The 25,317-nt window shown below is 47.3% G+C and overlaps 1 protein-coding gene across 4 annotated transcripts in view; it reads right to left on the reverse strand.

Moving 5' to 3' along the window:
• ATP8A2 (ATPase phospholipid transporting 8A2) overlaps positions 1-25,317 on the reverse strand; it is a 598,035-nt gene that overhangs the window by 44,351 nt on the left and 528,367 nt on the right. For all 4 annotated transcript variants that reach the window (XM_078445879.2, XM_078445975.2, XM_078445933.2 and 1 more), the window contains 2 exons: positions 12,245-12,333; positions 6,066-6,170 (listed from right to left, as the gene is read on the reverse strand). In XM_078445879.2, coding sequence (XP_078302005.2) covers positions 6,066-6,170; positions 12,245-12,333 — 194 coding nt within the window. The remainder of the gene's footprint in view (positions 1-6,065; positions 6,171-12,244; positions 12,334-25,317) is intronic.

Consider the following 25,317-nt stretch of genomic DNA (forward strand, 5'->3'; position numbering starts at 1 on the left):
CCCCTCCCGGTGTCCTTGACCCAAAACTCATGATGGCTTGCTCACACAGCTCTGATGCGCCTGGGGCTCAGCTGGAGCCCTGCCCTCTGCCCCAGCCTGGTGGGGGGTTGGGAGGAAGGGCGGCGTACCCCGAGGACGCAAGCCAGAGAATCTGCTGGACTCACACTCTAAGAGCTCTGAAAAAAAACCCACATGTGTTAAAATGGCCAGTGAAACTTTGTTATTCAGCTTCTACGTTAGGAGGCAACATGGGTATTAACACTTTTTGAACGTCTCCATATGCTATAGATTTAATCTGTATTATTTCATTTAAACCTCAAAGTAACTTTATGATGAGAAAGCTAAAGTTCAGAGAAGTTATTAACCCAGCCAAGGTCACACAGCTAAGTGAGGTGGGGGGGGGGGGACTTAGAGCCCAACTCAGGTCTGTCTATCTCTGTGCGCTACTCTTTCCTCTGCTTCATGACACAGTGATGGAAAAAATGCAGCTGGAAGTGAAAGAAATCGTAACCAGGTGTTGGAAGCAGACATTTGCCACCTGGCCTGGAGAGGTTTGCTAAAATGATGCCATAATTTCCTATCCTTTTAGCTAATAAAAAACTAATAGATACTTTAGGGAGAGGAAAAGTGTGGGAAAGGGAAACAAAGGGAAGACAGAGTCAGGTGCTGCCGGCAGCCAATACTAGGAGGAAAAAACATTTTTCCTAAAATGACATAAAGTCTATATTGGGGAAATAATATACAATCAAGCTGGTGTATCTCACATTTTGAGGCTCGCTTACACTCACTTTTGACTCAGCAGCTGTACAATTGTGACTGGGAGGTGTATTTACACCAAACAGCTTTTAAATATTATTTTACACATCAAAGGATTTCTGTCTAGAGCTCGAAGTGGATATTGATTTATTTTTTTTAACGTTTGTTATTTTTGAGAGAGAGAGAGGATGCAAGCGGGAGAGGGGCAGAGAGGGGGGGGACAGAGGATCGGAAGCAGTGAGATCTGAGAGAGAGCACTGCGGCCAGTGCGGGACTTGAACTCGCGAACACGAGATCATGACCTGAGCTGAAGGAAGACACTCAACCAACTGAGCTACCCAGGCGCCCCATGGAGTAGATATTTTTTGAATTGAGTACTCACCTCAAAATGTATTGGGGAGTTTTTGTTTTTTAATATGGTTGGTTTTTAAAAGAGCACCAGGTGAACGATGGCTGGAGAAATAAACTTTGGTGTGTTTGAAAATCTTGCTGATGTGTTTCAGGCTCCGGCCTCTATTTTTCCACTGATAACATTCCATTAGGATTCCCAGATGGCTGGCTTGGCCCAGCGCCCCGCCTATCTGCCTAGAGGTAGCCCTTGATGAAACGGAAGCTGTGTGAGCACAGGCTGTGGCACCCACACACGGGAGTGAATCACGTTTCCCTCCTGAATTCCCAAGAGGCAGACAGGCTGTCTAGATTACCCTGGGTGTGCTGGCTCAGCCCCGGGGTCACAGCGCCCATGTATCAGCATTCACGAGGACATAAAACCAAACAAGAGACTCTGATCGCTCACCATGAGGCAAAGACCAGTCACCGGCTACCTTCACCAGGGCACAGAGTGAAGTATATTTCAGGGAAGCACTTAAGTGAAAGAGAATCCCACCGACTTGCTGGGGGAAGCCAAGGGCAGCAACCAGAACTCCTTGACCTTGAAACTGGAGAAAGTCGGCACAGGGCCTTATCCTACCCCCTCCCACCAACTGTGATGCGGAGAAAGAAGTTGTACAACAAAAGGGTCTCCTTGTTGTTTATTCAGATTAAATAACTGGAAAACTGGATGTTTTCACCAAATATATTCCCCTTTCTTCTTGACTGCCCTCATACCGAAAACATCAGAACACCCCCTACCTTGTACCAAGAAAGAAAAACAAGGTAAGGGGGAAAAAGGTTTGTCCCCCGTACGTGACATCTTAGGCATTTTGAACAATTCTATTTGTAATGGTAAGTGGCCACTAGAAGATTTTCTTCCACCAGAGAAAAACAAAAACTGCGTGAGTTACACTTCAGGAATAAAGAGAGAGAAAATACTACCAAAACACTGAAAGAAGGAATTCTTCCCTGTAGCTCATTTATTTTCCTTTTTATTCCCTGTAGCAAAGTCCCAAAATGCATAACAGACCCTGCACACCGAACAGGGGGGGTGATATCTTGGTAAAGATTTCTGGGGAAGATGGTTTGGGGAAAGGTATTCTTAACAATGCAAATATTAACAAGCGTCTGGTATTTGGGAGGTATGCAAACAATACGTCAAGAAAAATGTTTCATCGGGGAAGGACAAAACAAAATCAAGACACTTCTGCTCACCACTGTAGGCATTTTCTTACTGCCCTGCACTTTCTGGATATCTCATTCTCAGATGTCATCTTTTTATCAGCCTGTTTTCTCTAAGTCATGAGGACAGGTTTAACTATGCATCAACGACACAGGTTCATTTCAGAAGTCAAGATTTACTAATGCAGGAGTGTGGAAGCATGCTAATGACATTTTCATGTTTACCAAGAGTGTGAAGTTTGGGGCTTCGACAAGATCAGTCAAACGGTAAGTTAAAAGTATTTTATTGAATGGCTAAAGAGCACTAGGGACACAGAATCCCTAGCTACCGTTTCAAAATTATACTTGCAAATTTGGCACAAGAGGGCTTCTCAAGATTAATGCATAAACATTTTTGCTCCATTTCTTGTGAGTTACATTCCTGAGAAAAACTGCTACGATATTTGCCAGCGACTTGGACCTGGCTTTTATGACTTGGCAGGATGTCCTGAAGAGGCCCTAGGGAAGGCGTTCCGAGCTCTCCCGTGGTTAGGGGTGTTGAGGACACCTGGCGAGCAGGATGGGCTGGGGGCTGTCATCCGCGCATGCATAGGCTAAGGTCCTACGTGTGACTCTGTTAGCTCCATTCTTAAGCCATGAGATAAAAGCGCCCCTCACTAAGGGCCGAGTGGCCACCTATGTCTCTCTCAGCATCTCTCTGGGGCCACGTTCCACATAAGCCCACACAACAGGGACTGGGAGGTCCGCACGGATAGCGCAGGCTCACTCTCCCCGCCCAACCATCAACTCGCAGGGCTTTCACATTTCCAGGCGGTCAACAAATATTTACAGAGCTTCTACGACGCGCCAGACTAACAGCCAAAGACAGATGCACCAGTGAAGTGAAATATTAGATGGGGGGCGGGGAATGAGAAACGGGGATGTGAGAAGAGTACTCAGGATCTCTCAACGACGGCGTCTCTAAGTCTTTACAAGGAAGGGCCGAGCGGAAGAAACCTCCCCCACCCCTTCCCGGGCTGACCCGCCCCCACGCCTCCCTGCACCAGAGGTGCACAGGAATCCAGGCAGGTGTGAAAGGAGCAAACAAAGGCGATGAACGAAAAGTTGTGAGACCAGGCAGGACAAAATCAGAACAGCCCGTAGCCACTATCTAGTTTGCAAATGGACCACCCAGAAAATCTGGGAGCAATTAGGAGGGAGGAAAAACAAATGGTGGTGGGTCAGGGGCGGGGGTGGGGGGTGGTCTGAGGATGATGGGAGGCGGGGCATCCCCGAATGATCTTCTGCTAGGAACACAAAAGTGAGGCAACACACCGCGACGAGAGCCCAAGGGAACCGGAGCCACGGAGCGGGGGTGCACACTCACGTTCTTGCGCAATCACTCCAGCCACACAATCGTCACGTTTACAGAGTGATCAGAAAACAGATTTGAAGGTGCAGAAGGTAGGAAGCCCCATTTAAACTCTAATTACTTTCGGACACTCATTTGAACCTTGAGAAGTGCATTTTGAACAGGACACGTGAATTTTAACAATGACATTCTTTTTACGAACCGTAAGGAGGGATGGGCTCACAGCCCGCATCCGCCTTCAACATCACAGCTCTCCAGCCAAACTAAAGACCAGCAGCGGGGACACTGTGCTCCTGGCACGGGTCAGGCGACCTGCCGTGTGGTCCGCATTGTTTCGTTAAGTCCCAACCCACCTTCTCCCAAATAATGGTCTTCGGTTACAGACGAAGAGACCATCTCACTATGTAAAATATCTTGTCCAAGGTCACGCGGCTAAGCAGCAAACAGCTGAGCCAGAATTCACACGCAGGCTCCAGATCTCCGTGGGATGCACACGGGCACACAATCCTACCAGTGCCTCTGCACGGGCTGCTCCCTCTGCTGGAAACACACACTCAGTATTTCCATCTGCCCGCCTCCTCCAAGCCCTGTTTCCCATCCCATCTCCAACGTGAAGCCCTTCATCTCCCACGCCAGATGACCTCCCGGGTTGTCGCCTCCTCTGAACGCCCTCCAGGCTACCGACCCCATGTCCAGGCCTGTTTTAACCTCACGGGCCAGAACGAGACCCCGGCCCCACGTTGGATCAAACACGGTGAAGCGCATTCTTATGCCACGTCGGGCGCAAGGTGTTCCTGTCAAATGCTGCAGAAGAGTTTTTAGAATTTTGCTTTGAAATTCTCATTTTACTTAGGAATTACCTATGATCTCTCAGCAGTCACTGGGTATATGCGAGCATGCTTGGGATCTAGGAGGCCCTGTGAGTTGTTTTCAAAGACGCTAAAACTCAGCATGCGTATTACATCTAACAGTTATTAAGACTGATCTGCCTTTTGTAGAGTTTTAAACCCTTATTAATTTCAATTTGCCGAGGCTTCTCCCTATTTTTAGAGCCTAGGAACGTTTTTGTTTTGTTTTTTTCCAGGTCTCAAAGAATTTTGTAGGCCCTTGAAAATCTAGTAGGTGCTAAGCACTGGACCTAAAGTATCTAACGGACAGAGCAGGCCTTAGCCATGTGCTGCCGTGTGTAACCCTTCTATACAGATCTGCTTCAAGCCCGGCCGCTGTCCCCACCCAGTCATGGCTTTCAGCTTATTGAAGACAGGGATTTTTGTCTTGTTGACAGATTATTTTTTACAGCGACTGGCACAGCTGCCATATAATGAATGCCAATGGCCTCACTTGTTAAAAAAAAATGTCATGAACAAACACAAAAACCACAACTTGAACTACACGCTCTACAACTCCTTCCCTGAAGTATCTGAAGTTATTTGAAGTTATATTCCTAATAGTTCTCAAACTCTGGGTTAAAAAAGAAAATGCTTTTGTCTTCATTGCTTTGGAAGATGGTAGGATCGAACAGAATTGAAACATTAAGACACACAGTAGGAATCTCTAGACGTCTTCAGCTTGCAGATTTCGGTTTTCCTGGCAGTGAGCTACAGATTTCCTTAAACCCACGTATAGGAGAGTGGTACTCCGAGTTTTCCAGACATTCCATATGTCTAAGACAGCAATACTAAGTTGTTCTTGGGTCCAGGTCAGCTTCCTTTGGTAGTACGCGGGCTTTAACTAAATGCAATCTAATAACACTGTGACGTACAGGATTAATCAAAAGCTGTTCACATGCCCAACTTTTAGGTACGGGAAAGAGGGGGCCGATGTCCCACGGGAAATAAGGAGAGGGAACGATAGCATTTGTTCCTGTGAACTCGCCCATACGTCACATGATACTTTCTCAACACCAGTAGAAAATCACAATTCGGTAAAAGCACAACGAAAGGCCCCAGGTACACTTGCCATGAACCGTAACAAGATTTACATGAAAAACACACATTACTCGGCATGCAAACCTTCATGGTAGATACTCATCATTGAGAATAATAATTGGGCCTAACATCAAAAGGCCTAGCTTTGGTAACAAGACTGAAACAGGCCTTTTCCACCTTGGGATAGTATCGCTGCTATTTCTGTTTTCTGCACGTGGGCTGTTTTGGCCATGCCCAGACCCCGTGAAAACCCCCAGCTTTACCTGGGGACAGGCCGCATCTCACGTGGCCACTGAGAAAATGCGATTTAAATCTGCCTGTGACTATATTCTTCGAGAATCCCCAAAACGGCTCAAACTGAGCATGCCATGCTCTCATGGAAAACTGAGGAGAGGAAAAGCAAGGTGGGATGGAAAAGCAGGGAGCAGGGCTGGGAGAACTGGCGCCCCCCACGCTCTTGGCCGGCGCTGGCCCACCTCTTCCCGTTACTGTCCCGAAGCATCGCTTTCCCCATCACTCTGGCCTTCGTTTCCAGCTCCTGCACCTCCTCCAGCAACGTTTTCTTGCAGGTATGCTTGGCCCTGTGTCGGAAGGAAAAGACAAAAAGCGCATGACATAGGAACTTTATACAGCGTTAAAGCCTGGCTGCTCCCTTTTGGGGCCACATCTGGATGCCCTTGGACGCCGAGGCTGCAGCTCCGGACGTCGTGGAACAGTCACAGTCCCGGTGCGTGGCCGGGGCTCCACTTTCATACACCGGGAAGCATCCCAAGTCCCCCAGAACACACTTGGACCGTGAGCCTCAGAAGTTAGCCCACATCCGCCAAGGAACACTGCCTGCTGCTGAAAGCCCGAGAATCTGGCTGAGGGCCCAGCCTTTCAGACCAAGGACCGGGGTCCGTGGATATTCACGGGTCCATCTCCAAAGGGTTTCACTGCAGAACCTAAGAACCCAGAAGATGCTTTAAATCCTTACCCTAGTGGATGTATGCGGATCCCTTAGCCCTGGCCCCTACTGGGATCACAGACCCCGGGTGAGTAGTTTGTTCTCTTTTTAGCGTCAAAAGAGCCACTGTCACAGCAGGAATGGGATGTATGTATGTATGTATGTATGTTTATTTAATTTTGAGAGATAGAGACAGAGTGTGAGCGGCGGGTGTCAGGGGGTAGAGGGTGGGGCGGGGGGCAGAGAGAGGCACACACAGAATCCAAAGCAGGCTCCAGGCTCTGAGCTGTCAGCACAGAGCCCGACGTGGGGTTTGAACTCATGGACCGTGAGATCATGACTATGAGCTGAAGTCAGATGCTTAACCGACTGAGCCACCCAGGCCACCCAGGTGCCCCGGGAATGGGGTTTATAATGCTGGAATTCATGCTCTTCAAGCCAAACTCTGGACCTGAAATTTAGGGATAATACAAATATCCAGGCACAGCTTTTCCACTGTTCTCTTGCAGAGACTTACCCTCAGGGCCCATCTATGTGGGTCTCCATGGCGTAAAGCAACTGATGTAGCAACGGAAATAAGCTGGCCTCTGCACCACAGTTTAAACCTTAGCCTGGTCAGGTCACCCCCCTCGAACTGCAGGAAGAACCGCCTGCCCTCTTTTTCTGATTAAACTAAGAATACCTTACAACATTCAAACAAGCAGCTGATCTCAGGATCTTCCTGAAATTGAGACTAAACACAGAGCTACTGGTTGGAAACGGTACCGCTGAAGGAAAAGGCCATTTGACTAGACACAGGTATGAAACCGGGGGGGGGGGGGGGGGGGGATACAACTAAAAAGAAAAAGGGCTCATTGCTTAGCAATATAGGGCAGGTTTCTGTATTACAAAAAGCTTTTCATTAGTTTCAGTGTAAACAGATGTGGAGACCCTGCTAAGTGCCAGGACTCAAAGACAGACCAAGAACAAAAACGGAGCATCTCTGCAAGGAAGAGAAAACAGCATAACGGGAACATTCTGAAGACGCAAGCTGTTGCAGTGAAATCGCATTCTTCCTCCCACCCTCCACCTCCAAGGGAAGAAGTCTGTTAAGATAACGCCCAGTCATCCCCTAACACTCCAAGTTAATCTATAATGGAGTATTAGTCCTAAGACACTGTGTATGTGCCTGTCATTCCTTTTCCCCAAAGTAAACAAGAGAACTTAGCCACACAGGTTTTAACACATAATACCTTAATTACATCAAGCCGAGTCCCGGGACTCAGTAGTGATAACATACTGCAGTTCAAAGCAGAGACTGTGGAATTTTAATTTAAACAAGAAATGAGAAAACGTTTAGCGTTTTGCCGGAGACAGTAAAAAAAGAATGTTGAAATTTGCACTGTTCATTATTATTGAATATGCTGGGCCCCCAACTTGAACTTTTATCTCATGGGCTCACGGGGCTAGGATGATAGGGAGACAACTAAGGGGCAAGCCCCGCTCCGCTAGGATTCACCCCAGATATACAGGTCCCCAAATACACAGGGAACACATCTGCGGGTCCTGGGGGATGAACATATGCTCTGTTTCAGGATGGTCCTCAATCCACCCCTCCCCTCCTTCCTCCCTCCTTCTCCCAACACAGAGCAATCAGGGCTCATCAACCTCTGTAACAGCCCTCGGAGTTATCTTCTGGGCTGGGGGACAAGGGTGCCACCAAGAAGTAGGCTAGGAACAGGGAGGCTGGGCCAGTGGGCTGGAAATCTACACCTAGGCCAAGGGAAAACGAATCTGACCCACTACATTGAAACTGCCAGTTTTGGCTCATTCACAAAATCATTTCAGGGTGAAATGATCTGAGTATCCTAATGCCCCCAGACACTGGGCATGTTTTTAATGGATGAAACTCATCGGTGTTCAAGAATTACTCAGCAAGTTTTCAGTATTTCCACGAGCCTAGCTCATGGGACTTGACCACTATTTGAGAACACCGTATGGCGACACTTGGGGATGATTCCGTGAGTCTTTCTGCGTGTGGCACTGGGGTAGAAGTGATGTTAGCAACGCAAAACTGCTTTTTCAAGGGCCTTTACCTCATTCATAAATTCTTCATTAGATGAATGGCTCTCCTCCCCCTGTCAAAGTTCACATGTGAAAAGCCGGCCTTTAAGCATCAGCCACTGGCATGCGAGTTCGGTCTCACCAGGCACCGGGGTGTGGCTTGTTCTGAGTCACAGCTGTGACACAGTGAGCCCCACTGTCCCCCAACGGCTGGCCCGCTGTGGTCTGGGGCTGCTCCATCCAGCCCCGCACCAAAAGACCAGATGATCCCACGAGGGGTAGCGTGGGTTGCTTAGCCACTGTCAGAGCGTGAGAGTCGTCTGGGAGCCTCCAGATACGGCTATGGGTATCTCCACGTATTCGGGGGTTTTTAACACAAATAGATCGACGTAGCATCTTGACCTTTGCACCTTTCTGTTTCTGAAACTTTGTTCCTTGACTCCCTCCTCTGCATGGAAAAGCAGCAAGTCAAGGAGATGTTCGATTCCACTAAATGTGGATGAAAATGTAAATACAATTTGGTTCACAAAAACTTAGTTTAGTTGGGTTTTTTTTTTTTTTTAATCAAGACTCATTTGTATACAGAAATTTCTTATTACTTTTTATTTCCATTTAACTGCCTACCTGGGATTATAATAAGGAAATGAAATCATTCTGGAATTGGTGAACGTATTGTGTGCTGACTGGTAAAGTATAAGAGATACGGTTAGATAGAAGGAGACGGGTTCCTGTGCCCAGTGGCCTTGAGTTTTATATTATTTCTACAAAGCAACTAACGAATTTCTCCTAAATGAGAATGAGTGCATGGCAGCTTACCTAAGAATGTGGTCATGGGTAAACATTTTGGAAGCGTGTAAGCTCAAGTGTATTAAAATAGTTCTGGGCAATTTAAACTTCATGCTTCTAATAAAAATACTCGTTAGCCAGGTATCACATATAATCAGTCAATTATTTTAGTAAAAGATGTGTTAGTTCGGTCCCTGATGAAAATTATGGTTAATAGGATAACAGAGGAGGTACTTTATGGCATCCAAATCTGACTTAAGATAGTCTCACGGATCTTCGACCAGAAAGCTGACAGACTTCATGGAAAAAATGACTGAATTACCTCATGCTGGTTTTCTTTCTTTCTTTCTTTTTTTTTTTCCTGACTCTGAAACAGTCTAGGTCCTGAAATGGGAGAGGGGGACTGGGCAGGCTAAGGGGGGAAAATGTAGAAAGAGCAGCTCACTTCCCTCAACACTCATAGAAATACATGCAAAAAGGTGGGCCTGCCTCCTGCTGGGATTTAAAAGCTCTTTCAAAAGAGAGTCAACCTCCAACATTCAAGACAAAACAAAAAGTCCAGTAAGATTGGGCCAAGGCAAGATGAGAGAGTCATCCCGGGAGAGACTCTGACAGGCCCCACAGGCTCTTCCGAGCCTGTGGTAATTTTTGGTTTGGTAATTCCGATTCACTTCACTCAAAACTCTCCTTGGAAGCCCAAGGACAGCCACAGCACATCGTGTCTCAATGAATAGTTGACACCCGGAACCCAGTGAAGGGAGGTTGTGGACAAGCAGGGTTCGTGTGTTTGCTCAGTGTGCAGGAAGGAAAACCGGAACACGTCCCGGGAGTTAAAGCTCAGAAAGAGAAATCACAGTGCGACTGACTCATAGTAGGCTTTCTCTTCCCAGAGAAGCCTCTGAATTTACGGGACAACATCGATGTCAGGCCGGGAGTGTAAACATGGGCCCCGTGATCACAGGGAGGATTCCCAAGTAAACTTGTGAAATTCTTGTTTTTTGAGGACAGAGGTGACTGTACTTTAGACGTGAAATGTGTACTACAAATTGAGCATATTCTTTGGGCAAATACTGCAGGTGAGAGCCAAGGTACACATCCTCCCTGGTTTCTCCAAACAGAAAGGGACAAAAGTACATTTCTGTAAGTGTCCCTGCACTTTGGTAGCGGCCCTTCTGGCTCAGCCCAAAGCCGAGGTGCCGTCTGCTCCTGGGAAGTGCTGTTTTCTGGGCCCCTACCGAGCAGGAGGTAGCAGGTGGGACAATGCCTGGGGTCTGTCTGCCTCTGTTGGCCCCCCACCAGCCTCCTCACCACAGAGCACGGTCCCTGCTCCTACCTGGCTGGCAAGCTTCTTGGAAATGAAGTGACTTTTGCTCTTTCCCTCCGGTGGAGCTGGAGGCAGTGTCCTTTGATTTATTCTTGCTAAAATGTAAATGGCACTAATTTTACAGTGCCAGGGGAAACCAAAAACAAGTCCCGTTTGAAGGAATAATTTGCTTCCTTGGTGACCGGTAACTTTTACTCAGAATGGATTGGAAAAGACGAGGAGGTAGAGAACACTGTCATCGGCCAACACTCTTCGAAATGGTAGAAAGATACTTTTGCTAAAGTCTCACTTGGCAAATACAGTCTCAATAACATGTTTTTTCATGGCATTAATCTAGATAGTTGAATTAAAATAGGCTGAGATTAATTTATAATTGCATCACTATTCTCAATCAGTATAAATTGTAAAGTGATCTAATGTAACCAACGTCATGCTGTATTTACCTAAAACTAACCCAACTGTCATGTGAAATTGAAGAAATTTAGCAAGGTAAAATGGTATGCCACAATTGGGCTTTGTGCTATAAGAACAAATAACAGAACATTTTCTCTCAGTGCATTTATTAGATTAAGAAAACATCTTTCCTGGCTATAATTTCATTTCCAAAGATTCTAGTTCAGTTATTTACAAAACACGGGTTTAGTAGATAAAAGGAAAGTAGTGGTAAATCAAGCCATTTAATAAATTAGAATTATTTAGTTTTTACCAACAGTTGCAAAACTTAGTGAAGAGGAAAAAAACCCCACCCAAAATATGTGCTATACAATTCTCTCTCTTCCTCTCTCTCTCTCTCTCTCTCTCTCTCTCTCTCCACGTTAGGCATCATCAGGTGTCAAGATAATGCCAAAGTGAAGACTTTTTCAAAAGACATCCTTAACTGTCAGGCAAGAACAATTCTCATTGAGTGTGGGAGGAAGGGGGAGATAAAAATGAAATCTGATGTCTTTTCCTGGAAGGTTTGGATTAAAGTCTCAATTCTCTACCTCAGGGCCCCAAAATAATTATGCTTTGCCTAAAGTAAAACCAATCCAGGAGGCTCAATTTTCAGGGAAGTCGGCAACTGTTTGTAGGAGGGATCAGGCCTGCCCCAAACAAAACTCAGTGTTACCTCATTTGGAGTATTCCGTCTCTTTCTCATGGATAAAATTAAAACTTACATTCTCTTGGAACGTAGTTGCTTCACTTACCTTGTACACAAGATATTTCAGAAACAATATTATTTTGAAACGTAAGCAAAAGTTGAGCATGAATTGTTTCCTGTCTGACCCACATTATAATTTCATCTTTGTGATTAATGTTCACATAGATCTGTACACAGACACTCTAAATAAATTATATTTGAAGGATTCCTACTGTGAGTTACTAGAAAAATGAAGACTCCTTCCTTCCAAGTATTTTCTAATTTGAAATGACCTCCACGTACAGTTTTTGGCCAGGCAGGAGACCTGATTCTTGAGAAGTCCCACAGCATGCAGGACCCTGCCGCAGGGCTCACGAAAGGTGATTGCAAGGGCAGCTGAGCAAGACTTAGGGCGGCCACTTTACTTTTCACTTACGCTCTCCACGCCACATCTTCGATCAAACACGCCGTGGGAACCAGAAATAATCCCAACCAGAAGTGTGCAGAGCTCAGGACCATGGTTGCCTGCAAGACAGAGAAGTGACACGTGCGTTAGGTTCGTTCTTTCAAAAAACCTATGTGATTTAATCAATGGAAAACATCCCATCACACACACACACAAAACAGACATTCAATCACAGCGAAAATGTGCACCTCGGCAGAATGTCAAGGAGACCTGACGCGGTAAGTGCCTCTCTGCTGATCTCCATCAGCTCTGGTCTCCTTTCATTTTTACAAGCGTTGTTGTCTCCCTCTTTAAAAAGTGCTTTTTTAAGCCTCTTTCTGATCAGAACGCTGTCCCCAAATCCCTCCTATATGGAAAGGTTGGAGCCAGCTTGCTATCAAATCAACTTTTCTCTAGGAGGCTCATTACATCCACTTCCCTTATACATCAGCCCATGTTCCTTCGCTGCTCATTCGTTCGTAGAACCAGTACCTTGGTGCAAGGTATAGTGATTCTGAACACCCAGAAGAGGAAAATGAATGGTTATAGTCCTTGCCTCCCAGGAACTTAAAATCATTAAGTACACACACACACACACACACACACACACACACACACGTGGTATCATCTATAGATATTCCCTGATTTTCAACAGGGTCATATGCTGATAAACCCATCATAAGTTGAAAATATCATAACTCAAAAATGCAGTTAATATACCTAACTTACTGAACACCATAGCCAGTTGGGCAAAATCATCAAAACCCTGTTTTATTTTTTTAAGTTTATTTTTGTTTTGAGAGATATATAGAAGCACACTGGGGAGGGGCAGAGAGGGAGAGGGAGACAGAATTCTAGGCAGGCCCCATGCTGTCTGTGCAGAGCCCGACGTGGGGCTAGAACTCACAAATCATAAGATCATGATCTGAGCCTAAATCAAGACTTGGGAGCCCAAACAACTGAGCCACCCAGGTGCCCCAAGCCTATTTTATAATAAAGCATTAATGTGGAAAACTGTATGGAGGTTCCTCAAAAAATTACAAATAGAAATAACCATAGGGTCCCCAAATTCCACTACTGGGTATTTAGCCAAAGAAAACAAAAACACTAATTCGAAAGATATATGTGCCCTTATGTTTACTGTAGCATTATTTACAATCCATAGTCAAGATATGGAAGCAACCTAAGTGTCCATCCACAGATGAGTGGATCCAGAAGATGTGGGGGGGCGGGTGTGTACGGACACACAATGGAATATTACTCACTCACACACACGGAATATTACTCAACCGTGAACACGAATGAGATCTTGCTATGTGGGACCACGTGGATGGACGTACCAGAGGGTATAATGCTGAGTGAAAGAAGCCAGACAGAGAAAGACAAAAGCCCTATTTTCCCTTCCACGTGGAATCTAAAAAACAAACTTATTAACAAACAAAAACGCAGAAAAAGACCCATAAGTACAGAGAACAAATTGGTGGTTGCCGGAGGGGAGCGGGAATGTGGGGGGGAGGGTAAAACAGACGAAGAGGGTGACAGAGGCTTCCATCACAGGGATGAAAGGCACAGCCTAGGGAAGATGGTCAGTGGGACGGGAAGCGTTGTATGGTGACACGTGGCAGTCACACTACAAAGAGATTTGTTGCATCACTACGCTGCGCACCGGAAGCTAACATAACGTGGTGTGCCAACTATGCTTTGTTAAAAAAAAAAGAAACAAAAAATGAGACTAAAAACACAATCACGTGCTGGCTATCTCCTGTGACGTACTGAATACCGTGCTAAAAGTGACAGGTAGTTGTCTGGGTGGCGAATGGTTGTGAGCGTGTCGGTTATTCACCCTCGGGGCTGTGCCGGCTGCCTGGGGAGTGGCCACTGCCCGGCGTCACGAGAGACAATCGTACCACATGCCGCTGGCCTAGGAAAAGATCCAGATTCAAAGCTCCAAGTACGGCTTCTACTGAATGCGTCTCGCTCTCACGTCATCATCAAGTTGGAAAATCCTAAATGGAACCATCCTAAGTCAGGGACCATCCGTACACGACACAGCGGAATATGACATGTATTGCGATCACATTCTAGGGGGTTTCAGAAGGCTGGTCAGGCTCCTTAAAGAACACAGAACGTGAGATGTGTCTAGAAAGATAAGCAGGGTTTCGGCAGCTAGGGAAGGGTAGAGGGAGAGCAGTTCCAAGGGGAACGATGAGTGACAGGGACAGGCAGCGAGGACAGCAGCCTTTGATGAGCTTTTCTTGGTCCTGGCATGCTGCGTCACAGACAGTTTGGGGCAGAGGGTTTTAAGGTATAGAGCTGTGGGGCCAAGTTAAATGTCAGGGGAGGAGGGGAAAAGAGAATGTAGGGCAAAAGCCGGGGAGGGAGGTGCGGACAAGTTTGCTCTAAGCAAATGTGGGGGCTGGGGAGTAGGGAGTCCTTAGATTGGGGTTTCCGGTGAGCCGGGCTGGGAGCTTGGAGCTGGCTGGCAACCGGCAAGTTGGCCTGGAAGGGTGGGCCACTTCGAAAAGGGACAGGGGTGACAGAACCCTTCACGTTCGTTCCTTTGCTTTTCTGGAGTCCTCACCATTTGGTTCGACGGGAAGAGAGAGGTTTTGCCACAACTCATTACCAAGTGGCCGGAGGCTTTCCGAGGGCGGGCGGGCAGTGGGGTCGAGGCACACGTAAGCTGGGGGACACGTGCAGGGACGCGGCAGGGCTGAGAATCAGGGGGCGCTCAGGGCAGCTCTCTTCAAGTGCAGAGGGCGGGGTTTGGCCCCCACGCGGCATGCTAGTTTCAACGCGCTCTCTGGTTTCCGTCCTCTGTTCTGGTGGGCCCGCCACACCCACCGCGGCCCTTGTCCCGAGCAGCCACGGCAAAGCCCACGCCTAACCGCTCGGGTCTTGCCTCCGAACTCTGTCGCGTGGCTCTCCGAGGGACTCGGAGCTTCTGACGATGACTCTGAGACGCAGTGAGGTCTGGGGTAAAGCTGAACTCCACCCAGGGCCTGGAGGACTTGCTTTGATTTTTCTAAAAAAAGTGCCTGTTTTCTGACTTAAAACTATGGGAGCGCGTTGCGCCCCACCAATCACGTCTCTTCCACTTCATCCTCAGGAAATAAGTAATGAAGTGTCCGAAGAAGTAAGTGCAAGAATATTCACACCGTGCTGTGCTACCAAAGACAGGAAGAAAGAAACGTCCAAGAACAGGACTTAATTATATTGTGGTACCTACAGACAATGGGCTCGTGGGTGGCAATTAAGAGGGACAGAGAATTAGATTCGTTGGCACAGAGGAATGTTATAAGGCTAATGCAAACTCCGGTTCTGACACCTCTTCCAACGGACCCACCATGGCAATGGGAGTGTGGGAAAAGCAGCACAACTGGGCCAAATCTCGAAATTGAACTTGAGATGCCATGTCCTGATGCAGTCTGCTACAAGTTCCCGTGTCTTTGAATGTGAAGCCTTCAGCACGTGTCTATATACGTCAATATACACTCCGATTGTTGTAGGTCGTGTTTTAGGATTTGCTCACCTTTCACAAATGCACTTTGGGACTTCAAAAGGGGTGGAGTGGTCCCGGCCTTGCCAGGCTGGAGACTAACACCCGCTTTCATACGTGCTGCTGACATGTTCGTGAATAATGCATCTGGGATACAGGAGGACGGTGACTGGTGTTTGCATATCTCTCGGGCTATCTCTACTTCCTGTTTTTTTCTACCAAAAATATGTATTACTCACATGGAAGAAAAGATGTAACCCGACCCCTCCCTCCACCTCCCAAGAGAACCACGGGAAGGAGCCCATCAACAACCCTCTTGCCTCTATGGCTGGCTGAGTCCCCGGCCGCAGGGCTGAGTTGGCACCTTGGGTATTGCTCTCTGCTGTACCCGCCTGGGGTGGTACTTGCCCATGGAAGGTGGGACTGGTTTGAGCTATACTTACCGGGGGTACATCCTGGATCATCTGCTAGGTGTATTTACCAAAGGGTACGGTCATTTAAAAATAACACTTGACAGCAATGATTTAAACTAGATTACGAAACTCAGTAAGAATTTTACTTGCTGAGCGAAGTAAGGACCGTGAACTTTGAGCTGCCCTACTGGAAATATGAAGCCCCCACCCAAATTGACAAAAGTTATATAGAGATTTGCAAATATTGTTGTTGCTGTTGCTGGTGTTTAAAACTTGGAGCCGGGAAGATTTCATGTATATAACTTAAAAGTGTGGTTCCAGAAAAGTTTCTACAGATTTTCATGGAATGACTGAGGTCCAACGTCCTGAAAGCTTCCCTAAGGCCACAGCTTTAGTTGTTTAAACTTAATTACATTTTCTTGTTCTCTTAAGCATGACACACACACACAAAATGTTTATTGAGCTGGGCTGGGTGACAAATGGCACTTAATTACTCTTTCCCCTCCCCTCTCCTAAGTACTATTGAGTGAGGTTTTAAAAATATCCTTTTGATGTGCTAACAGTCTGTTGGGAAGAAGGGACCCCCTCTTCCCAGTTAGCACATCTTTACTAGCACAGACAGGAGCCACTCGGGTGCCAAATGCACAGGAACCCACTGCAGTAAACTGAGGCTCAGGTGGGTAGAATGAGTTGATACATTAGGGCGCAAAAAGGTGAGAGCCCAGACAGGACTGGAGGTTTGTCTGACTATAATGAGCTGCCCAGCACAGCACTGAGTTAGATTAGAAGTATGAACCAGGGGCACCCACAATAGGAGTGATCAGGGATTAGTGCGTTTGTTTGCTACAGTGCTACTAATCTCACACACACACCCACAAGCTCAGGTCCAGCCATCCAGGAACATGGTGATAGACCAGGAGTTTGTTGTTGTTTCTTTTTAAGTTTTATTTATTTGAGAGAGCGCACATGCGTGTGCAAACATGAGCAGGGGAGGGGCGGATAGAGAGGGAGAGAGAGAATCCCAAGCAGGCTCCATGCTGTCATTGCAGAGCCTGATGCAGGGATTGATTTCACCACCATCAGATCATGACCCTAGATGATATCCAGAGTTGAACGTTCAACCGACAGAGGCACCCAAGAGACCAATAGACGAGAAGTTTCAAAAGGGAAGCAGAAGTAACCAGAGCCAGGTAAGGTACTTCGTGCTCCCAATGTGGGGTGCATGGGAACCAAGGTGCTGACAGCGGAAGCCAACCGCTCACCTGCCCAGAGAAGGAACTAGGGCTTCTTTGTGCATCTCTATGTGCAGGACTTCCCATGTGACCCCTCACAGTTCCCGTTGCACAGAAGGAAATTTAATTCTGCAACTTCCCCCCAGGATCTGCTGCCACATTCAAAGCCGTTGGTTGTCCCCAAGCCCCACTGCCTCCCCTAAACGTGAGCAACGAGGGGCTTCCTTCTCCCGCACCCGCCCGTCCCGGGGCAGGAGAGAACAAACGTCCCCCAGCACAGGCTTGGCAATAACACTCAAGCCCCAAGTCTGACTTCCATTTAACACCAGACACACAGGGCACCAAATTCAAACTGTAAGTCAAAGAAAATCTGGAGGACTTGCAGTGTCACAAAAACAGAACCAAAGAACCGCCCCCCCCAATCCCTGCGCCCCCCCCCCCCCCCCCCCCGGCCACAGTAACAAAATTAAGCCAAACGTCTAAGGACCATCCGCCTGGTAGGGACACTTGTATTTGTGATTTCTACTCCTTAGGTCTTGTTTACCCCTCACCTTTCCTAAATTTGTGTTTCCATTCAAAGGCCAAGGGAGCCCTAGTTTTGTCGGTGAGCTCTGGCTTTCCAAAAACCTTGTTTGCCACGGATGCGCACGAGGGAAGTTAAATCCGCTTTTCTCTCTGCGAGAGTCGTTTCGGGAAGGGTGGCGATGTACGTTCTCGCACTATTTGCTCTGGGTGACTGTGGGACAGTCGACGCGTTTGTTTAGGAGCTGTGCACCCCCCACACGCCGAGGCTGAGAGGCAGGTGCACGGCACAAACCCATCCTCCCCAGAGAACTCTGGGGCAGGCGCAACGACAGACAGGTGCAGGGAAGACTATCCCTTGTGTGGCCCGATAAAGGACTGAGCTGAGACCACATCCACTCGCTTCGGGAAGGAGGGCGCAATTTCAGGCTGAAATCGAGTTCCCTTCCCATAGTCACGTGTGCCCACAGTTCTCCTCCACAGAATACCTACGGCATTAACGCTGGTGCCAATGTCACGCTTAGATTTACTGAAAAGTAACGTCTCAGTTGTCTCCCACAGAACGTCCTCAGACGACTCTCCTCCCCCGCGCTCGGAATGCAAATGAAGTTTTGGAAAAACAACCAAGCGATGCCAGAAGCGCCTACATACCTGTGCTAACTCAGAAACCACCCCACACGCCTGATCTGGACATTTAAATGCCGGCCCAGTGGCACGTCCAGATCTACCTGCACAAAAGGGGACTTGAAGCCATAACCCCTGGCACAAGAAGCTGCTACCTCAGCCTTGCTGTGATCCCTGAAGATGGGCGAGAAGAAGCAACCACCTAAAAATATCATTCCCACAAACGTGGGGTCGTTAAGAACCAAGCATGTAACAAACGCTCTCTTTTTGACAGTGGGCTTTATTAATTTTTTTTTTTTGTCACTAAAGCATAAGGTGGCTCTATCAATGGACACTATTATTTTGAAACCCTCAAAAGTGAGTGGTGGATGATTAATGTGGGGCATCTGGGTGGCTCAGTCGGTCGAGCGTTCGACTTCGGCTCAGGTATGATCTCACCGTTCGTGAATTCAGGCCCCGCGTCGGGCTCTGTGCTGACGGCTCAGAGCCTGGAGCCTGCTTCGGATTCTGTGTCTCCCCCTCTCTCTGACCCTCTCCCGTTCACACTGAGTCTCTCTCTCTCTCAAAAATAAATATTAAAAAAAAAAAAACTGTATTCCCCCTCCAGGAGGATAAAGGAATGCTTTCCGGGGAAGGGGGGTATTATAATTTAAATACAGTCAAATGCGGAAATCTTCAGTTTTTGGTTCAAAGAGTTCTGACAATTGTGTACATCTGTATAACTACACCTGCCTGATCCCTCCCCTGCCCTGATTTGTCACTAACAGCTAAGTTTTGCCTGTTTTAGGACTTCACGTAAGCAGGAAGACATTCTTTCACCCAACATGATGCCTTTGAGATTCATGCGTGTTCCTGCGGGTATCTATAACCTATTCTTTTTAAAATGTTTGAGCGGTATTCTGTTGTGTGAATATATCACAATCTGCTTAACCAGTCTCCTGTGAATGGACCTTGGGGTTCTTTCTAGTTTGGGCCTATTATCAATAATAACGCTGCTGTGCGCGTGTGTACAGAGTCGTTTTTGTGTACATATGTTTCTGTTTCTTTGGGGTCAACACCTGAGAGTGGGGTTGCTCTGTCATGCGCAGGTATACCCCAGAGATGTTGGGGGTTCAGTTCCAGACCGCGACAATAGAGCAAATATTGCAATGAAACAAGTCAAATGAGGTTTTTTTGTTTCCCACTGCATATAAAAGTTATGTCTATGCTATATTATAGTCTGTTAATTGGGCAATGGAATTAGGTCTTAAGAAACAATGCACATACCTTAATTTAAAAGTACTGTACTGCTGAGAAAAGCTAACCATCATCTGAGCTTTCAGCAAATCGTAATCCTTTTGCTGGGGGAGGGTCCTGCCTCGATGTCGATGGCTGCTGACTGATCGGGGCGGCGGGTGCTGAAGGCTGGCGTGGGTGTGGCAATTTCTTAGAAGAAACACTCAAGTTTGCTGCAGCAAGGGACTCTTCCTTTCATGAGTGGTTTCCCTGTCACATGAGATGCTGTTTGATAGCATTTCACTCACAGTGGAACTTCTTTCAAAACTGGAGTCAGTCCTTTCAAATCCTGCCGCTGCTTTAAGTACCAAGTGTATATAACATTCTAAATCCTTCGTTGTCATGTCAACAAGCTTCACAGCATCTTCAGCAGGAGCAGAGTCCATCTGGAGAAACCACGTTCTCTGCTCAGCGGTGAGCAGCAGTCCTCACCCCATCGCGTCCTGTCACGAGATCGCGGCAACGCCGTCCACCTTCAGGCCCCACTTCTAGTTCTGGTTCTCTCGCTGTTTCCACCACGTCAGCTGTGATTGCCTCCACCGACTCCCCGAGCCCCCAGAGTCATCCCCAAGGGTGGGAATCCACTTCTGCCAAACGCCTGCAAATGTGGATATTTTGACCTCTTCCCACGAATCACGAATGTTCTTGATGACATCTAGAATGCCGAATCCTTTCCGGGAGGTTTTCAATTTGCTTTGCCCAGATCCATCAGAGGAATCACTTTTTATGACATCGATAGCCTTTCAAAGCACATTTCTTCAATAGCAAGACTTGAAAGTGGAAATGACTCGTCGATCCGTGAGCTGCAGAATCCACGCCGTGGCAGCAGGCGTGGAAACGTTAGTCTCCTTGGGCGTCTCCATCAGAGCTCTTGGGTGACCACGTGCACTGGCAACGAGCAGCAATATTTCCAAAGGAATCTTTCTTCCTGAGCAGCAGGTCTCAACCGCGGGCTTAAAATATTCAGTAAACCATGTTGTAAACGTGACGTGCTGTAAACAGACATACTGTCATCCAGGCTTCGCTGATCCACTTGTAAAGCACAGTGGACTGGGCATAATTCTAACGGGACCTAGGATTTTCAGAACGGTCCGTGAGCACTTCACGGACTTCAACTTCAGCGAAGTTGGCTTCCGGTTCAAGTCACCAGCTGCATTAGCTTCTAACGAGAGAGTCAGCCTGTTCTTTGGAGCTTAGAAGCCAGGCAGTGGCCTCTCTCTAGCTGTGAAAGTCCTCAGTGGCATCTTCTTCCAATAGAAGTCTGTTTTGTCTGCATTGAAAATCTGCTGTTTGGTGCAGCCACCTTCATTAACTACCTTGGCCAGACCTTCTGGAAACTTGCTGCCGCTTCTCATCAGCACCTGCTGCTTCACCCTGCATCATTTATGTTCTGGAGGCTTCCTTCTGTAAGCTTCACGAACCCACCTCTCCTAGCTTCCAACTCTGCTCCTGGTAGCCTCCTCACCTCTCTCGGCCTTCATAAAACTGAAGAGAATTAGGGGCTTGCTCCGGGTTAGGCTCTGCTTGGAGGGAATGTTGTGGCTGATGTAACCTTCTGTCCAGGCCACTCCAGGTGACTCTGGGTCTGCAATAAGGCTGTTCCCCTTGCTCACCATTTGTGTGTTCACCGGAGAAGCCCTTCCAACTTCCTTCCAGAACGTTTTCTCTGCATTCACAGCTTGGCTGTCTGGTGGAAAAGGGCTACCTTTGGGTCTGGCTCAGCTTTGGGCAAACCTTCCTCACCAAGCTCGATCATTTCTGGGTTTTGATTCGAAGCGAGAGACGTGAGACTCTTCCTTACACGTGAACACATAGAGGCCGCTATAGGGTTATTCACTGGCCTAATTTCAATATTGTTGTGTCTCGCGGAACAGGGAGGCCCAAGGAGAGAAGGAGAGACCGGGAATGTCTGGCTGGGGGTGGAGCAGTCAGAACATACACATTTGTGGATTGAGTTCATTGTCTTACATGCGTGTGGTTTGCAGCGCCCCCAAACTCTTGTTACAAGAGTAACGTCAAAGATCACTGATCCCAGGTCCCCATAACAAATATAATAATGACAAAGTGTGAGGGGCCCCTGGGTGGCTCAGTTGGTTAAGCATGCGACTTCAGCTCAGGTCTGATCTCACTGTTGGTGAGTTCAAGCCCCGCATACAGGCTCTGTGCTGACAGCTTCAGATTCTGTGTCTCCCTCTCTCTCTGACTGTCCCCCACTCATACTCTCTCTCAAAAATAAATAAACATTGTTTATTTTAACAATAATTATTATTAATTATCTATAATTAATATGTCTATATTAATTAATTATTCTAATTAATTATATTAATCTATTAATAGATTAATTAATCTATTATTATCTATAATTAATATATCTATAAATATATATTCTATATATTTATGGAATATAATTTAATTTATTATTATATGTTATAAATTATTATAAAAATTAATATAAATTATTATAAATTATTATTATAAATTATTAACATTTTAATAAATTAAAAAATAACAATGATGACAAAGTTTGAAATCTTGTGAGAATTACGAAAACGGGACACAGAGACACAAAGTGAACAAATGCTGGAAAAATGGCACCAACGGACTCGCTCAAGGCAGGGTTGCCACCACCCTTCGATGTGTAAAGAATGCAGTATCCGTGAAGCACAATAAAACGAGGTGTGCTTGTGTGTGATGAACTTTATAAGAGACGTCCCAAGAGGTCACCAAAGCAGTTGCACGAGTACAGTGGATGTCTGGGCAGCTCTGCTGTCCCACGTCCTCACCACGCTTGGTCTTGTCCGTATCTTTCACGGTAGCCGTTTCAGCGGCTCACTGTGGTCGTGACACCTTGCGTGTGGGCTCTGCTCTCACAAACACCGTCATCACCGCGTGAGCTACTCATGACAGAAGCCACAGGAGTGGGGGAGCCTTCCCCCACTAACTGGCAGGGCAGCGCTGACAAAGCCAAAAGCTCCAGAGAGAAAACTCTGAAGGAAACACAGACTCCCCTCACCCCACCCCACCCCTACCCAAGGGAGGGAACTCTTATTTCAGGGCGCGTGGAACGGGACGATTCTTTACAAATCCGTGGCGACATTTCAACTCTCATCTATTCCCCGGCCAGTGACGAGACGGCAGTTCCCGATGTTTCCGGAACAGGCTGTGAAGACGTGGAGTGTGGATGCTATGATTTGCTTACTTGGATTATTAACTGATCCTTTTTCGGGTAGTGGTCCTTTTGATTTCCCATTTTGCTCTTTAGCACCCCATTTTAGAGACCACGAATTTCCTGAAACGATTTTTCCGGAGGGGAAAACAATTCTTACCATTCTGCACAGGGCCTGGTGCGGGAAATTAAGGCAAGGAAATCAGCTATCACTGCTATGAAATGTGGGACTCGCGTTCAAGGTGAGAACAGGGACAGGTTTAAAACTGGTGCTGTACAATTTTTTTTAATATTTATTTGTTTATTTTGAGAGAGCGAGCGAGAAGGAGAGAGAGCAAGACGGCATGCACGCGTGAGTGGGGGAGGGGCAGAGAGAGCCGGAGAGAGAGAATCCAAATGCTAACAGTGCAGAGCCGGACATGGGGCTCGATCCTGCAGGGGCTGATGGGGAGGGCTGCAGGGACGCCACGGTACCAGTTCTGACTCTCCTCCCCTAGAGGTGAGCCTGCAGGCTTCCAGAAATTATTCTGTGGGTGTCTGTGGTACAGTGTTTCTTCTGGGTGTTTATAGACAATTTCAACACTATTTCTAGATTGTGATTCTCGCGTGATTTTACAGAAAGCCGAAAGAGTCAACTGTGCTGTCACAGAAAGTTATCCATTTCCCCGAGGAGAAAAATTAGATGTCTCACAGTGGCAACAACCACGGTAATTTAGAATATTAGGCTCGATATTAGAGCACAGTATTTATGACAGATATCAATAAAGATGACCCACCTCTTCGATTTGCCGCCTGAGTGACGAGCCCCCCGAAGAGAGACGAGCGCCCCTCACCATGACTACTATTGGCTGGCCCTCAAATCTGGAAGATCCAGAGACACAGACATGGTCCCCGCAGAGCCCAGGGCTCTGGAACAGACAGGTGCCACTTTCACTCCATGCATATTCACTGGCCGCTGTGGTGCCAGAATATACACCCTTGTGACCTAGCCTGTGGGTCGCCTGCACTTCCTAAGGTGGAATAGGAGCTGGTTCCCTCCTCCTCCCAGAGAGGCGGACGAAATCAAGGTCTTGAACCAAGAGGCACTGCCGAGGAAGGACGTCTGAAGGACCAACGAGAACGATCGGCAGGTGTTTCTTGAAAAGCTGAGGGGCTGTGAGGGCTTCTGTGGGAGGTGGGATTGACGGAGCACTGGCAGCCCGAGCTGCCGTAACAGCATGCCAGGGACTGTGGGCGTAGACCACAGACATTCATCCTCATAGTTCTGGAGGCTGGACATCTGGGAGCAGGGCGCCCGCGAGCCTGCTTTCTTGTGAAAGCTCTCTTGTGGCTCGCAGAAGGCTGATTTCTCACTGTGCTCACATGACCTGCGTGTGTGTGTGTGTGTGTGTGTGTGTGTGTGTGTGTGCAAGGAGGGAGGGAGGGAGGGAAAGAGAAGGAGCAAGTTCTCTGATGTCTCCTCTTACAAGGGCACTAATCCCACCACGAGGCCCCCCGCCCCTGCCACGTGACCTCATCTGAACCTAATCACCTCTCAAAGGTCCCATCTCTAAATTACCATTACGTTAGGGGTTAAGGCTTCAATATAAAAATTTGAGGGGGGCACAGACATCCAGTCCCTAACAGGCACAGACAGCCTACCTGGACCTCAATCCCACTCTGCCGCCTACTCTTATTTAATCACCAGGCCTTGGCTTCTTCCTCTGTAAAATGGGAAATATATATTACTTAACTCACTAGGGATACCATGAGTCCTAAATGAACAAATGGAAAGTACCACAAACAGTGCGTGGCCCATGGTAAGCACTATACACGTTACCTATAATGAACTGATTTTTTTACCCTATTGGTAGAAGCCCCAATCTTACTTGGATATCCTAGCAGTGAACAATAGCGATAGAGAGTGGCTCTTGAGTGAGTTTTGAGGGGGGCTGGGTCCAGAAGATGACGATCTGTCCCAGCTGTCAGGAGGTTCACGCGTCACTGCTCTCAGGTGGCTGGACAGGTTGAGCCATATGAGGCAGGATTCCCAAGTTATATTGCAAACAGGTTGCTTGTGGGTGATGGGCAGCAGGTGTTAATAGTGAAAAAAGCTAGTGAAATAGCTAAGATCTATTCTTTAGGTTCAAGTATGAGCACCACTCACTGGTGCTGACTGCTGACAGGGTGCCTTCTATTTTTAATTGATCAAGGTGAGCGTCCTATCATCATACCAGGCCAAGCCCGGCTCTCATCTCTATAGAACACCACTCAGAGCACAGACTCAGCTGTCGCTCTTCGACGCTGAAAGATGTCCGCTGATAACTTACTTTGTACCCAAGTAGAAAAGAAAA

Source organism: Panthera onca, chromosome A1 (assembly GCF_046562875.1).
Source record: "Panthera onca isolate mPanOnc1 chromosome A1, mPanOnc1 haplotype 2, whole genome shotgun sequence".
Taxonomy (NCBI): Eukaryota; Metazoa; Chordata; class Mammalia; order Carnivora; family Felidae; genus Panthera; species Panthera onca.